At 40.0% G+C, this 16,304-nt stretch overlaps 1 protein-coding gene across 1 annotated transcript in view; it reads left to right on the forward strand.

The window, feature by feature from the left end:
- Positions 1 to 16,304, forward strand: part of LOC149322354 (zinc transporter ZIP11-like) — a 410,913-nt gene that overhangs the window by 232,378 nt on the left and 162,231 nt on the right. Inside the window, exon 6 of the mRNA XM_089540325.1 lies at positions 3,999 to 4,169. Within this exon, the coding sequence (XP_089396451.1) occupies positions 3,999 to 4,169 (171 nt within the window). The remainder of the gene's footprint in view (positions 1 to 3,998; positions 4,170 to 16,304) is intronic.

Genomic DNA, 16,304 nt, shown 5'->3' on the forward strand with positions numbered 1-16,304 from the left:
TTAAAAAACAATTAAAATTATATTTGAAACAATATAAAGTTAACATAAAAACATACAACAGTTAAAAACATAACACCGCCTTCCAAATAAGCCACCCTGTCTTGATTTTTAAAAAGCTTGCCTGAATAAAAACCTTTACTTACCAACAAAAGGCAAAGTGGGAGAGGGCCAGCCAGTGGAAGATAGTTCCAGAGGGTGGGAGCAGCCACTGAGAAGGCTCTCTCTCTTATCTTCACTAAGCAAACCTGCAATGGTGGTGGAACCGAGAGAAAGTCTTCCCCTGAAGATCTTAGGACTCTGGTAGGTTCATATGGGGAGATACTGTTTCTCAAATAGTCTGGATATATTCTCAAATAGTCTGCTCAAATAGTTTGAGCATTGGACTAGGATTCTGGGAAACCAAGGTTTGGTCAACCATGGAAACCCACTGAGTGACCTTGGGCAAGTCTCACTCTCCTGGCCTTAGAGGAAGGCAAGGACAAACCCACTCTGAACTAATTCTGTCAAGAAAACCCCATAATATGGTTGTCATAAGTTGGATGTTACTTGAAGGCACACAACAACATTACGGCTGGATATCTGATTAACAGGCAGAAATGGATCTAAAGTCAGAAAGTGAAGTCTGGACCAGTGGAAACAGAAATGAGGATGTCCTAAGAAAATGAAAAAAATAAATCAATATTTTGCTCATATATGTCTTCTGGAATATGGGCTAAATCAACCTTTAAGTCTACCTAGAATAGACATATTGATATCAATAGGATTTAGATGTATCTAATAGATCCTATTCATTCCTGTAGGTCTCCTCTAGGCAGAACTAATGTTTGATTTAGCCATCTACATATACATAGTATTATACCATTAATGGGAATCTGATTTGCCTTTCCAGGCTTTGATTTATATAATCTACTTAATTCTCATAGTGCTGGACAGCTCCCTGTGAAACAGTATACAGACAGAACTCTATTCTGTTTGCATAGCCTTGGTTTGTGATCTACAAGGCTTTAGAAATCGGTCTTCACCACCACTTGCTTTGCTTTTCAGAAGATGACAACCAACCTTTGCTGTTTTCCTACAGATGCTGACACTTGATTCTACTTTAGTTGTGCTACTCCCTATACTCCATTCAGCACACTCCTTTTTCAATCTCCTGTCATCAACCTTCTATCCTCACAAGTCCTAAATATGCCCTAAATTAGTCCCTGTCTGATGTCTATACACTGGTTGACAACCATGGTCACCTTTGTCCTTCAAGCTCTAGAAGGAAGGTTGAGATATTGAGATGTAAACACATCATTATGGTCACAGTGGTCAAGTGAATGAAAGATACACCGGGGAACAATAAAGGCAATTGCTGTGTGTGTATGTGGGTGGGGAAATAATACCAAAAGTTCTGACACAGTACAGCAAACCTCTCCTGTGGGAGGCATAGAATATGTTGTTGTGCAGATAGCATACTGGCAGATGTGCTATACAGAGTGATCTATCACTGAAAAGCAGATTTGCTTCAGCTGCTCCTTTCCTATAAGTAGATGGAAATGTACCCTTTTTTTACAGATGGTGTTGGTAATGGAAGGGAACACTCCAGACAAGTATTACAGCTGCTTTTAGCAGTGCTTTAATAGTTGTTGCTGGTCCCAAAAGTAGGAAAATTTGGGCCTTTTCTTTAGGCTTCACAGCTCTTAATTTAGGGTTGTGCTCACATGCTTTGTGCTTGGGCCTTAAAGAAAAGTGATATAGATAAATATCCTCAATTAACATTACTGTTAGGTTCACTTTAGGATTGTCATAAGGAATGTATGTTTTAATCTTGTAAGCTACCCCTGTTGTGTTGCACAGAGGGGTGCGATAAAAATAAATTTTATTATTATTATTAAGATGGATTACTTGTCAAATTGAGTTTGACATAACTCTTTCCAAGATAACTAGCATAAAACTAAAACTTTGGTCATGACTCACTTGTATTGTATGGTACACTATATTTTGGGTTTTGAGTTTTATTATGTGATCACAACAACAGCAAAATGGCCTAATTACACTGCTTCATGTAGGAGAAAGGAGCCTCAGTATTTCAGCCAAAGGGACCTGAATAGTATCCCATTAACATTTTTCAAAATGTAAAATTGTCCAATGCCTGAAGGGGCTGTATATAGCAATGTGCTTAATTGCCATTTTATGATAATCCTTGATAGTTCAAAGTATTTTTTGAACAACTTGAATTGAGAACTTCATCAGACCAGATTTTTACTGCACTTTTGAATGCTTTTAAGCTTTCTCCACTTCTCTGTCAGATTTTTAATGGCCACCAAGTTAAGTGCAACATGACAGTTTAGCATTAACTTGCTTGGAAATGGCATGGGAAGCAATTGACATTAATTCAGAAGCACCTTCAAATGACTTCTGGCACTTGCTTGTCTGCTAAGAAAATTAAGTTGGGTGGGGAAAAAAGAGTTTAAAATGCATCTAAAATGTCAGATCTTCCTTGCAGTCAGAGTGCAGCTGCTGCCTATGTAAAGTTCAAGAACATTGACCTCTGCCGTTTTGTTTATCAGGTTTTTTGAACTTTTACTGGATAAATGGAAAGAATTCCTGTGTAGCAGTTGAGAAAGTTATGTGTTTTGCCCTTTTAATTGTCTTTATTTTCATTTACTTTGTTTCTGCCGGATTTTAAATCAAAAGGACCTTTTCAACAAATAGTCTTGTCAGAGAAAGGAGTATAGTAGGAAGACTCCTAGCACCTAGCAATCTACTCAAAAACAGGTTAACTCCTCCTGTTCATTCCTTGGCACCCTTGCCTCTTCAATCCCATCTTCCTCTGCTTCTTTATCATTCTGTCAGATTTCACACTATGAAATCCTTTAGGAAGAATTTTCTTGTATGTGTGCAAGGTTAGACATTCAGGCATGTTGTTATTTATTTATTAACCACCATACATTAGGCTTAGTAGCATAATTTGGAAGAAGCAGGGTGGTGTCCTAGGAAAGAATAATGTGTTTAAGTTGTTTCACTGGACAGTAACAGTATTTAACTTGTCCAGAGTTGGGAATCGGGCAGTTCCCTTCCTTTGGCCTTTCCCTCCATAAATGGGCTCACATACCACTGAAGGATACACCAAAGTGTGTAGGAACACTGTTCTTTTTCATTCCCCCATATGCACACCATATTATTTCTCTCTTTCTCTTTTGCACACCACATTCTAATGTACACAATATGCAGCACAGAAGAACTACAAAATACCCATAGAGAAGTGTACTGCATAATCAGAGAGCTTCTCTCTTTCTCAGTATTCAGCAAAGAAACATTGTGATCTGCCTATGCCCTTTGTGCTTTAGTGAAATCCTGTTTGGGAGGTAGTTTATGCACCATATGCCTTGACTTTGGTCAAGTCGTCCAAAGTATTAGTTTTACTTGGCTCTTTTAGATTTATGAGAATATGTTCATTTTTAAGATTTCAGTCACTCAACAGGAAGGAATTGTTCCTCACGTAACAGATATGTGGCAAGGAGACATTCAGAAGGAGCAGCATGTCTCATTATTGTATTGTGGCAAGCAACTGACCATGGTCTTTGCCCTCTGGGTTTCTCTTGCAGAAACAGGTGAAAAAGAGTAGATCATCAGAACCCTACGGTGGTGGAGGAAGCTGATGTTACCAAACCTCTCCCTGCTACCAGCTGTTTAAATATTGAGCAGTCCTTCTGCATCAGAAGCAGACTACCATAAAGTAGAAGGGGTCTTGTGTTTACAATGGTTCTCTTACTCTGTGAGAGGTGTAATTTAGGTATAGGCTGTATCACCAGTCCTTTTGTGACTTTGAGCAAATCTGTGTGCTTTATTCTCTACAGTGACTGTAACCATTTTACCTTGCTTTTATGATTTGACTATTCTGATGTGATTTGTGCTAAATTGGATAGGCTGTGTTCATGTCTACTGCTTCCCTACTGCTCTGTTTTTAAACTTCTCCAAGAGTGAATGCATGTTTTGCTTCTTTTTTCCTACAGACAAAAGTGAAAATGGGGAGCCCTATCAGAGGAGGAAAGGTGCTGGAGGAAGCCAGCCAGATGTTCCTACTCCATCCCAGACACTCAAAGACAACACTCCAGTGCCAGCAAGCTGCAGCTGGAGGAGGATCATGCTGCTCATCTTAGCAATAACAATACATAATATTCCTGGTAAGCACCAATCTCTCTTTTAGTGCCAATATCCAAATCCTGAATGTGTTACTTGTTAAGGAGGCAGATCAAGTTGAACCAGCATCCCCACGTGTGTGTGTGTGTATATATATATATATTTCACTTGAGTTCTTTTTACTGCCATTTCACTGTAGGCATCCTGTTATTATTGAAAGATTTGGACAACTCCTGGAAGATTACTTTCCAATTTTAGGAAACTTTGTTTTTCTCATGATGATCCCATTTGAGTCTTTTCATCTGAATTTATAATCTCTTGAAATTGATACAACTCGTTACTTGCATGAGTGTTATCAAAATTATAGCTTAAATCAGATTTCAGATTTGCTCAATCAAGTTAATAATGTAATGGAAGTTTGTATCCCCACCAGATATAAGGAAGCAAACAAATGTACTAAATCTAGTATGACATTACTATTTAATTAAATTCAGTATGTTTTACTACCTCTGCCACCATTTAAGGACTTCACCTTTCTGTAGAAAATGATAGAAATATAGAAGATGAAATGTGCAATTTAAAATTATTTAAATTGAGCTGTTTATGTCTGATTTTTTTAAAACAAAACAAAACAAAATACTCTTCTTTGAGTAATAATGCATTTAAAAGGGGAAAGGAGAGAACTGCATATATCAGGTGTGACATTCCCATAAGTTTAAATGTTTTAGGAGCCTTTGAGGGGGTGGGGATTGTTTAAGAATGCCTGCATTGGATATATTTATGCCGGCAAGAAAATACGGGCAAAACGGCTGTATGAATATGTAAATTCTTCCCTCTAAAGAAGAGATTATGTTTCTCTTCCTTGCTCACTTTACCTTTACATTCCCTTTGAACAGAAAGGTATTTTATAAGCAAAGGTTTTCAACTCTCCAAACGAATTGTATGAAAATAACGAGAAGTGATGCTCGGTAGTGCTTGGAAAGCAATGCAGTGTGAGTTTCTTGATTAGCAGAGTCTAAGCAGCAATTGATTCAAGAGAGAAAAACAGTAGCTTAAGCTAATGAATAAGAAACAGATTGTCCCGAGACACTTTGTGATTCTAATGGCACAGAAAGTGGGACGAAGCACTGAAACGTTTCTGAAAGATTCTTGGGTTGTATCAGCTTCTGCTTTCTTTGCTGAAATGTTCATTTCTGCATCCTATAAATCAAAGGATCAGCTATTAACTGAAACCACGGTTGTTAGCATAAAAACCTTCACCGAGTGGTAGCATATTCATTACATAGATGAAGATGGTTGCTTTCCTCCATGCATTGACTGTCATACACTTAAGCTAGTGTAAGTACAAAGTATGCTTGCATATGTCTTCTTTATTGCCATAGAAGTTGGTATTCTCTTCCTTCCTCTGTAACAGCTAATCAGGACTCACTGTTTGACATAGTAGCCCCCCTCAGTGGCCATCCAGTGGCTGGTGGACAGGGGGGTGGGACAGGAGAAATGTCTGGCTATTTCCCTATAGCCTGATGCAGAATTATTGCAACATTTGCAGAGACCTCCAAAAGACCCCAGTAATGCTCAGGAGATTATGTCATCAGTCTGTGTCTTGCTGTGGAGGTATAGCCCGATGCTTCACCTCGGCTCTCCATCAGCAACTGAATGGCTGTGGGCTAAATAATGGGTTTGGGAGATGGGGTTTGAGAGGAATAATGTAGCACTGAACTTCTTTGTCATGCCCTGAAATACAGGATCTCAGCTATTATGTGTTTACTTAACAAATCCCAATTAAACAACCATGTAACACTGCTGCTGCATAAAATCTGAAGAGAACCATAGGTCTTTTGAGGAAATAAGAATCCTGTATGTCACTGGGTAGGGGGGTAATGCACTCTTCTGATTAAACCCTTGCAGTTAGAATATTGCAGTTATGACAGTCATCTAATAAAAGGGCAAAACATTGGATCTCCATCATCAGGACAGGTGCTTCTTTTTCTAAGTTACTCTGATCATGTGTCTCATGTGTTCATCAATTGGCAGTGCCTCTTGTTCGTTGTGATGAAAGGGAATCACAGCCTGGTGAGATATCACATCAAAAAAATTTCAACTGCCATGAAATGGGGTTGAGTTTTGCTTTGTTTGGTTTGGTATTTCAGGGCTTTTGATGAAAACTTTAAAAACAATTTTTTTGTAAACCACTGCTACTATGCATTTTCGCACAAAACATTGTACGATAAGGCTTTTGTTGCACAAAATATCAAATAGAATGTTTTGCATAAGAAAAACCTTTTTACATGCCAAAGCAATTTTTCCCCCAGCAAAATCTCTGTTGTGAAATTTTCACAAAAAGTCCTGATGTGCAAAATATGGCAACATACCCTTATAACTGAGTGGGAAGAAAATGTGCTTTCATGCTTCCACACAAGAGCAAAATAACCAAATTTGCATTCCTCTTCAGAAATCTATTCAGCAAGGTTATAAAATATAGTTATTAAAAGTGTGTGTGTGTGTGTGTGTATCTGGGTGGAGTGTGGAAAATGTTACCTACGGGCCACATGCATCCCTCCAAGGCCAATTTTGAGGCTTCTATGCCTTCTCAAGAATCCCGGTTTTTAATTTTTTTTAAAAAAAATATTTTTTCTAAATGTATTTTCTTATATAACGCAATTTCACTATAGTTATACACTGTCCTCAGACAATTTGAGGCTTAGGAGAGGCTTCCTTCCAACAAAAAAGAAAACTTTAAATCACCTGCTTGTTTGCTTCTTGAACAAAGCCTCTCCTGGGCCTGAAATGTCCCCTTCCATTCCCCACATGACAAAAGTGGTAACTCATTTTTAGCAAAAGAACAAAAGAATGAAAGAAATTAATAAAACAAAAATTAAAAATTAAAAACACTATCTGGGGTAGGGTGTGTGGAGAGGGATAATGTGATTTATACACTCCTGGCAGTTTCCTACGCTTGAGATACATCCACATCTACACACTTTTACCTCTCCACACTGCACGTCTGTATAGTTACAATGAAAGTTATTCACATATAGCATGTTAATGTGGATTGAGTGTTTGAATACAGATTATTTTCCTTTAGTGTTTTAATGTAGATCAATAAGTTTCCCAGTAGAGTTTTTGAGCAGGCTGTATCCCTCTGAAGAGACTGGAATGGAGTGGAGTCTCCTTGTTTGGAGGTTTTTAAACAGGCCATCATTCGGGAGTTGCTTTGGTTGTATCTTCCTGCATGGCAGGGTATTGGACTGGATGACGGCCCTTGAGGTCTCTTCCAACTCTCTGATTCTATTATTCTAAAGGCTCCTCCCCAAAACTGCAAATTGCAAGATTCCACAGGTTGGACCCATAGCTATAATGGTATTGCGAAGAGCTATAATTATGTAGAGAAAAAGGACTCCTGGTTAGTCTTTACAGACAATGAAGTATGTTATTTGTAACCTGTTGTGGAAGCACCACCTACTGTTTGGATGGGGGGGTTGGGTGGCGACAGCATGGGTGCTAAACTCAAGGAGCAAATGGTTTAAAAGGTGAATCTCAGTTTCTAACTGTGGAAGGTCACTTGTATTGGAAATAGAATCTGTAATTGGACTTCATCCCTCCTGTGAAACTGCCAAAAGGCTTGACTTCAAATAGGGATGGAGGGAGAGTTGGTGTACCTTTGTGGCTTGCCATCCTGCTGCTTTGTCAGCTGGACAGCAGCGAATTATTTTTATGGTCATTCAAGGCCAAAAAGTAGATGGGAAAAGAGAGAGAGAGAGAGAGACCTTTTGCAAGGGAGAAAACAAAGTGCCTCTCCCTGCTCCCTAACTTGGTAGAAATAACAATAATCACACTGTTGCTGGAGAAAGGTCTTGAAAAATCCTATCTAACCTTTTAATGTTCCTATTGAGACAATTACAGAGAACCCAGGAATGATCTCCTTTGCGTTAAAGGTTACTGCATTAATGTGCTTTTTCTTTCCTATAATGTTGCCAATGGTGTGAGAGAACAGCACCTTATGAACTGATATTTCAGGTCAGTGATTGGAGAGTTTATTTTTATCCTGCAGTCCATAGTCTCCTGATTGCTAGAATTCCACCTTTGTCTTCTCTTTGAGCTACATTTAATACACTAGGAATGCCTTTACACTTTAGGATACACTGAGAGCTTTCATGGATCAAGGTTGGCTGTGATCAAGAAGGCTGTTGAGCCTCACTCTTGGCCACCCCACCCCACAAAACACCCTTTCACAGACTGAAAAGCTAATGCACACAGATCTTGCTTGCAATCTGTATAATTGCAGATCTCCCCAGCAAGTGAGCTAAACACCTAAAGAGCCACTATGTGGAAATCTACCTCTTGTGGATGGAGATTTTAGGGGGGGGGGGGTATTCTTTGCAGCCTTTAGATTTTTTTAATGGATGACACTGCACCTTGATAGAATAATGCTGTGCAGCACAAAAGCAGTTCAATTCAAGGAAGGTACCATGCAGATTACTGATAATACTTTGGGAGAACACTGTGATCCTGCTACTCAGTGCTTTACATTTGCTGAGAATGAGAATGATGAGGGAGGAAAGAGATAAAGAAATAGTACTGGAGAAAACAATATTACATTTTAACATAGCTTGCCCTCTAGTTGCACTTCCAACTATTTTCTTTGGATATTACTCCCGACAACCTCCATTATTCAAGTTACACCAGTGTAAAGTTTACCTTATACTCTTGAGGTGTGACATTGTATGCCTTGGTTTTTTAAGCCTTAACTCACTGCCATCAGGTAGCTTAATTTCCTTGCAAATGTAGGCAGGCGTTCTGGAAAGCTGCATGTTCTCATTAGCACCAGGTCTGAAATGGTTTTAAGAAATTGGAAATGACACACAGTTTCTGTGAGCAGAACACCAGGTGAGCTCCAGGGACAGGCAGCTGGCCAAGACAGCTTTTTGGATGACTAGTGTAAGTTCAGCTGAATGCTGAGATTTGTGTTGATCACTTCTTTGCCAGGTTCCTGCTCTTATAGAGGCACTCTCAATTGCTTTGGTTCTTTTAATAACCCCATGCCAACTGTTTCAGTAGCAAATGGGGACATTCATATAGATGCTACTCTACCATTACTTTCAGACAGTATAAAATTAATTCCACTTTGCTTAGTCCTGCAGTGCACCTGGTGCTACATTGACTTTTCATACAGGAAAGAAGACAGTGCTTAGCTTAGGAAGCCATTTGCCCTTTGATAAATATGAGAGATAATGAAATCTGTTTTGCCGTCTTGCTCTCTCCAGCCTTTGATTTTTTTCTACTTTCTGTCCTAAATATGATGTTTGCAAATGTTCATAAATTCTTCAAAGGTTAACTGAAATTCTCCCCATTTACATTGGGCAAATTGAGTACATACAGTTGTTCCCAGCATGGAAAGGGCCCTGTTGTATCTGCTAGATAAGGAACCTCTCTGGGGGGAAAAAAGAGAGATGTTTGGCACTAAATATGTCTGAATATACATTTTTGTGAATATTGAACTAATCACTCACAGTCCTGGATGTGGATGGATGAATCTGTCACTTTTGACTTCTCTCACATTAATTTAAAACAAATATTGTGAGTTCTTTCCACTTCAAATATTAGATAAGACAGAAAGCCTTAGTAATTTGGCAGGGGAGGTGCAGAGAGAATTGTGTATATCTTAGTAAAGGGAAACACAGAGAATTTTCTTTTGAACCGATACCAAATGGAAAGTGGTACTGTACTCACAACAGGTGATCATTTCCTTCATGAGCCACATGTGGTTCTGCTATTTGCCTGCCTTCTCCCCTTGAGACATTAGTGCTTTACGTTTTTATGAAGCTGCTTTGTTATTACGGAAAGTGATTCAAACTCCTGGCAAAGAATCACCCTTTTGTTTCAAACAATGATCCTTGTAGCTCAATAAAATGTGAGAAAAATAGCACTCCATCTGATGTGCTTACTTTGTGCTTACTGGGTCCTGGAGTTGAAGTGAAGGTGTGTGAATTTGCTCCAAGGCAGGAGCAAGTAAAACAAATGGATCTAGATTGGAGATGCCAAATGATGGAGTAGAACTTGCTAATTCAAATTCCTACAAGCCATTTTTAATGGAACATTAATTATGCATTTAATCAGACTGTATTTATTCTGGCTAATCTTAGTGCTTCAGGCAGTTGTTATGGCAAGGAACTGAAATGAATTAAAATGTTGCAGGCCTACCACAAATAACACTTAACAAGATGCAAATGTAAAATCTCAAAGTTGTTCCCCTTTTGTAAAAACGCTGATTAAACGGAGTTGTGGGTGGTGGCATGTCTCATTCTGTGGGTGATCCCTCATACCTTTTAGTTTCTGTTAGCAGTACTTTTCATAACTCTTTATGTATCAATTAAAGGTTCAGCTGCACATTGTATGATGTGTATTGCATGGTTGAACCTATAGCTGTAAAGAATAAAGAAAGCGGGAGCAAAGTGCTGAAATGAATGGTTTGCTATCACCACACTACTTATGGGCTGCTTCTAGAAAGAAACATAACAGATGGGATGTGACCCTTTGCCATGCTAGCTGGAAATGTAATGCTGCTGCAGTAGTAATTTAAGCAGATGAACCCAGGATAATATTTAATAAATAATAATAATAAAACTTTTATTTATATCCCGCTTTTCTGTGACAGGACAATCAAAGTGGCTTACAACACGTTAAAATCCACATTTACAAATTTATGTCCCAAATTCCCCCCCTTAAAACAGGATTAAACAAATTACAATTAAAACATCTATTAAAACACAATAAAAATACAGTGAGGACAGAGTGGTGGGCTGATACATGATGTGGGGGGCAGTCATTCTGTGGCCAGGCACTTTTATTCAGGAAAGGCCTGCTGGAAGAGATCTGTCTTGATACAGCTTTTTTAAGATCCAGGTGTTATGATACTGATGGTATGTCTTTGAAAACCTGTAGTGTACTGTAATTTTCTATTAATGCTGTGTCTTCTTAACCTTTACTTATAATGCTGGTAAGTCAGATTTAATTGGTAAAAGCCAATGTGCTGTTCAAGCTAGCAGAGGGTTGTTTCACACTCCTTAGTGCCTTCCACATCTCACCTCTCCCCCTCACATTTAAATACATTTTTCCCCACCCTCATCACAACCTGTCTACACAACGCAGCACCAAATCCTGAATTAGACTGCCTTCATGAGGGAAGGCCAGTTCTGCACTGAATCCACCCTATCCTTGCCTAAATCAATCTTTAAAACTTACCTTTTCCTTTGGCTCATAAAGGAAATCCGGAGCACTCTGTAGTGACACAAGATCGCTGTCTGCACACACATCCTGCTGTGCCATCCAGGGCCGCTGGCACATGTAATTCCAACAAGTTGCCTAGCCTCATTTCTCATTTCAGAGAGTGTGACTCAAACCAACAGTGGTGGCACAGAGGGGCATGTGTGGAGACAACCATCAGGTGTCACGGAGGAGTGCAGAAATAACAGGGGGAATTGGGGCATCTTTGGGGTCAGAATACTCCAGGATAAGTCCAGAGTATTCTTGCCAGTGCAGATGAGCCCTACAAGCTGTAGACTGATTTGCCATGCCCCTCCTAATGACCTTATTCTGCAATCCAATGCCTTATTTTAAGCAAATTGGCTATGGTGTTGGTCCTTTCCCTCTTTTATGTTGTTTTAGTCAGTACTTATAAGTTGTCATGTCACATGCTTAAGATTTTGTATACATTAGAACAGAAGAGCAGTTTATGATACTAGTTACAAATCACAAGAATGCATGCTTGAGTCTCGCAGATTCTACTATTATCATCTTAACATTTTAAAAATCTGAGGATCACAAAAGTACATTATGGCGGGATACAGACGGGCGAAAAGGGGTGTATTCATGACGTCATGAAGGTAGAGCCTTCAGACGGGCCTTACCTGAATGCTGCCATGAACATGCCCCCCGCACGCCCCAAGCGGGAAGAAGCGGCATTAAAAAGGTGCTGCTTTTCTCCGCTTCTTTTCCGTTTGATGCGCAGCTGCGCAGCTCCGTCTGTAAGCTGCTGCACCGGTATGCCAGAATTGCTACGCCGCTAATTTAAGTTGCCCATTTAAAAGCTCCGTGTCTGCTGCGTCGCATAATGAGTCGGGGTCCTGGAACATGTGCAGTTTGCAGTCAGGCTTTAATTGCAGCGTCAGCTGCCATGCAGGTGTGGAAGCTGCAGCACAGCTGCAGCGCATTTTAAGACTTGTAACCCTAACCCTAACACTAACCCTAACCCTAGAGCAACATGTACGCATGCGCTGCTTGGAAAGTTTGGACTTTAAAGTGAGCCCCTACACACATTCCTGTGCCATTTTCACCTAACAATAAAAACCGCTAAAACTGTAAATATTTACATATATACAAGGGAGGTGATGGGGGATGGCAGGGGGACAGTGGTGGCAGCGACGACAGCTGTGGCTGTGCATTGCAGATTCAGCAAGAGCGCGGGGACCAAAGTAGAGGAGGCATCCATGATGCTGGTGACACTGGCAAAGTGCAAGAGGACAAGGATGCCAACACCAGCTGATCACCAGCTGGCAGGAGACCACCATTGTTCTTGGGCAGAGCGGGGGAAAAAGTTTTAAAGGGGCTTGGGCACTTTAAATGTGCACATAGGCTTTCTGCCGCCGCTGCTTAGCGCTGCAGCTGCACAGCTGCGCATCCGCCAGCCGGCAAAGGAAAAAAAAAGCCCCGTTTTTGGCCGCCCGTGAGGAAGCTGCCTCTCTCTTTGCAGCGTCCTCCGAGGCGGTGGTTTGGAAACTGCGGGTCAGAAACGGCCCCAGGTGAGGCGTCTTCACTGCCCCCCATGTGGAAGCCCCATCTCCTGAGCCACGCCCCCGGGGTGGGCGGTCTGGAGGCTCCGTATTCAGCAGAATACACCTCCAAGACGTCTTCCCCTGCCCGTTTGTATCCCGCCACTATGTTCATCAAATAATGACAGCAGAAGTGAAGCTCCTTAAGGTTTCCCCCTTTGCAGTTGCTGTAGCACCAAATGGTAGCAAAGATTATGCTCATTAAAAGAAAGCTGACTTTTACTTTGATGAATAATGATGTTGATTTTCTGGGGTGGTTATTTTATCGAACCATAACAGTTATCTATCTATAAATTATGTTTGTTATAAATAACTGTATTAACAATAAAGTTTATGGATTGATTTTATGTTCTGAATGAAACATGGAAAGAAAATTTAGATGTTTGTTGAAAGGGTTGGGTGATAAAAAGTGCTGATAATAAATTACATTTTTTTGCTTTGTTAATCAGATTTGACTTTCCATTTCTTGAACAGATTTTCAATGGAAATGAAATGAACAGATTTTCAAGTTGAATGCATTAGGATAGTCACAAAACCTTCTGTTTTGTTAGGTTGATTTAACTCGATTTATAACAAAGTCAAAGGATTGTTTCATTTCATTGGGCTTCTGTATCAGTTAATGAAAAAGCTTTATTTTACTTGGAAATTTTATTTCTTTGCCTTTAGTGATTAGCCATCACTTTTGTAAATGTAGCTATGGGATGTTGAAGCTAGATGCTAGAAAGCTAGGATGCTTATGCCTGCAGCATATGTCACAGTGTACTCAGTATTCATCACAATTTCATGCACAAAATACACAAAATAGGGTGAGAGGTATAAGGAAGAAAGGTCTGACTAAAAGGCCTGGGCCTCATCTGCTTCCAAATCACAATTACTGCTGAAAATGAATGATGAAAAAAACCCACTTTACTTTGTCCTCTCTGGCTTGAATGATACGTGCTTCAGCACAGGTTTCCCATTGGCCTCTATGCTTGGATAATGAAATTATAATCCTTGAGTTTAATATACCATACATGGTTTCACCTCCCATTTTCCTCTCACAACACATTTAGGAGATAGGGTAAGCGGTGGGCAACTGTGGAAGCCCTCTAAGAGAGCTTGGAGAGCTGCACCTGTTCCCAAACACAAAAAAGGCCCAAACATGTTCTTATGACATGGGAGAGCATGTCTTTTGATTCCTGGGTCCCCAGAGGGTATTTGGGGTTAAAAAAAATTAAAAATTGTTTTCACTCTTAGGCGGGCAGGCAAGGGCTCCAGTCATGTGGAAATACACTCTACATCCCCTAGTGAACATTTTTAGTCATATTGGAGCAAAATATGCTTTTTTGCCCTTGGGGGGCCCAGGGAAGGTCTGGGGACCATGGGGCTTCACTTTGTCCACCCTGGGCTAAGAGGTAATGACTGGCCTTAGCTGGTATGAACAGTATTGTTCCAGTATCTGTACTTAGCTTTTTATACCTGAGATGGTCATCAGAGTTGGGTGCTTTGTTATGTCAGACAAATGTATGCTCACTCACTAGAATATGAATAATGATTGTCCTAAAATGGTCTAAACCTAAAGTGAACATCTCTTTCTTTCCCTTTCTGCCCCAAAGAGATTTTTCAGGTCATACCTAACATCCTTTTCTTAATTTTGGCAGTGTGAAGAGAGACAAGAAATCCTCTTGTGCTACTACCATCAATGTGTGAATTCTTTATTATTAAGGACTATAAGCATTTGAAAGGAATTCAAGGAATTGTGCCACTGTATTGAAGCAGAGTGACCACTAAGGTCCTTTGCTCTAAAGCAGTAGTTCTCAACCTCCGAGAGTTTTAAACTTCAGCTCCCAGGATCCCTGTTCATTGTGGAAGCTGGCTGGGGCTTCTAGAAGTTGAAGTGCAAAACATTTGTAGGGCCATGTGTTTATAACCACTGTGCTAGAGTATTTTAGGAGAAAATACTCATGAAATTGTTCAGGCCTCTACACATTTCTTTAGTTTCTGTGACTTATTGCAGAACAAATATGATTCCCTTTGTAGGAGGGCTGCCATTAGATAGAGGGTGATCTGAGAAAATTGGTCTGTTCTTTCTGGGAGGGGACTGATATTTTCTATTTGAATCAAGGATTCTGCATTCTGTTTTCAACAGTGCTGTTGAACTTCACTAAATGCTGGGCATCTACTACTTTGCATGTATTCTGTGACACAGGGTGAACATTCAAGAACAGAAGATTGGGTCCTCAGCCTCTCCAACCCACTTTGAAATTTAGTCCTTAAAAATCCTGACTATTGTATTGGTTTAGGGAATCCAGGATTTGGGCAGGATATGAGTATCTTCTCTCTATGCTATTGTAGTGGATATTGCCATTTCCATCTTATACTTGAATTTTTGTTTGAAGTTAACGTTTCAGTGCTTTGTTTCATTTTTATTTATTTATTCCTGTATTTATAGACCACTTTTCAGCTAAAATAAAAATGAATTAAAACAATTCACAGTTAAGCCAAGACATGTATGAAAATGAATTTAAAAATCAATAGCAGCATAACAAAACAATTGAAACAAGAGTGTCTTCTTCCTTAAAGTAATAGCTGAAATTATATCAGAAAGAGAGGAGAAGATGTATTTGAGGAGAGGAGAGGAAGAGAATAAGGCATTGCCTATGTGGAGAAGGTGTTTCAAAATAACAGGAGAACATGTCCTGTTGAGATCTCATCTTGCCTACAAGAAGATTTCATTGGCAGCCCTTTATGCCTGCCCCAGGTATTCTAGGCCACAGTCAGTATCTGAGCATGGAGGAGCCAGGATCTATATCAACTCTGGATTTCTTTGAGCAGTTGCTAAGATATCTGCACCTGATTTGTCACAGCCTCCCATTGATGATTCTTCACATGATTTGAAACCCTGAAAGACTGAAGTTCTGAACTGTGTTGAAACCTTCATGAATAGCAGAGGTTGTCTTGACAGGGTCCCCCCTTCACACCCAGAGGATAATAGAAATGACAGTGGAGAGGTTTATTTGCCCCCTTTGTATGTCTATTTCAACCACATTTGGTAGTGCCTGAGTAGAGTCTGAGTGATTACATTTAAGGAATTATGGCTCCATACAGACAGGCCATAATAAAGCTGCATTGGGTCACTTTGGTGGTAAGCTCTTTAAATTATGCATGCGTCCTAAGAGTCTGGAAGATGTGCCAAAGCCACGATCCAGTCCTAAGTACTGGAGTGCAGCTTTGGTGCAGCTTTCAAACTCTTAGGAAGCATGCATCATTTAAACAGCATACCTCCAAAGTGACCCGAAGCAGCTTTATTTTGGCAGTCTTTATGAGGCCTATGTAACACAAAATGATTCCTAATAAGGAGCTGAATGCTGC

Source organism: Sceloporus occidentalis, unplaced genomic scaffold, assembly GCF_023333645.1.
Source record: "Sceloporus occidentalis isolate IW3139 unplaced genomic scaffold, rSceOcc1.0.p SCAF_1, whole genome shotgun sequence".
Taxonomy (NCBI): domain Eukaryota; kingdom Metazoa; phylum Chordata; class Lepidosauria; order Squamata; family Phrynosomatidae; genus Sceloporus; species Sceloporus occidentalis.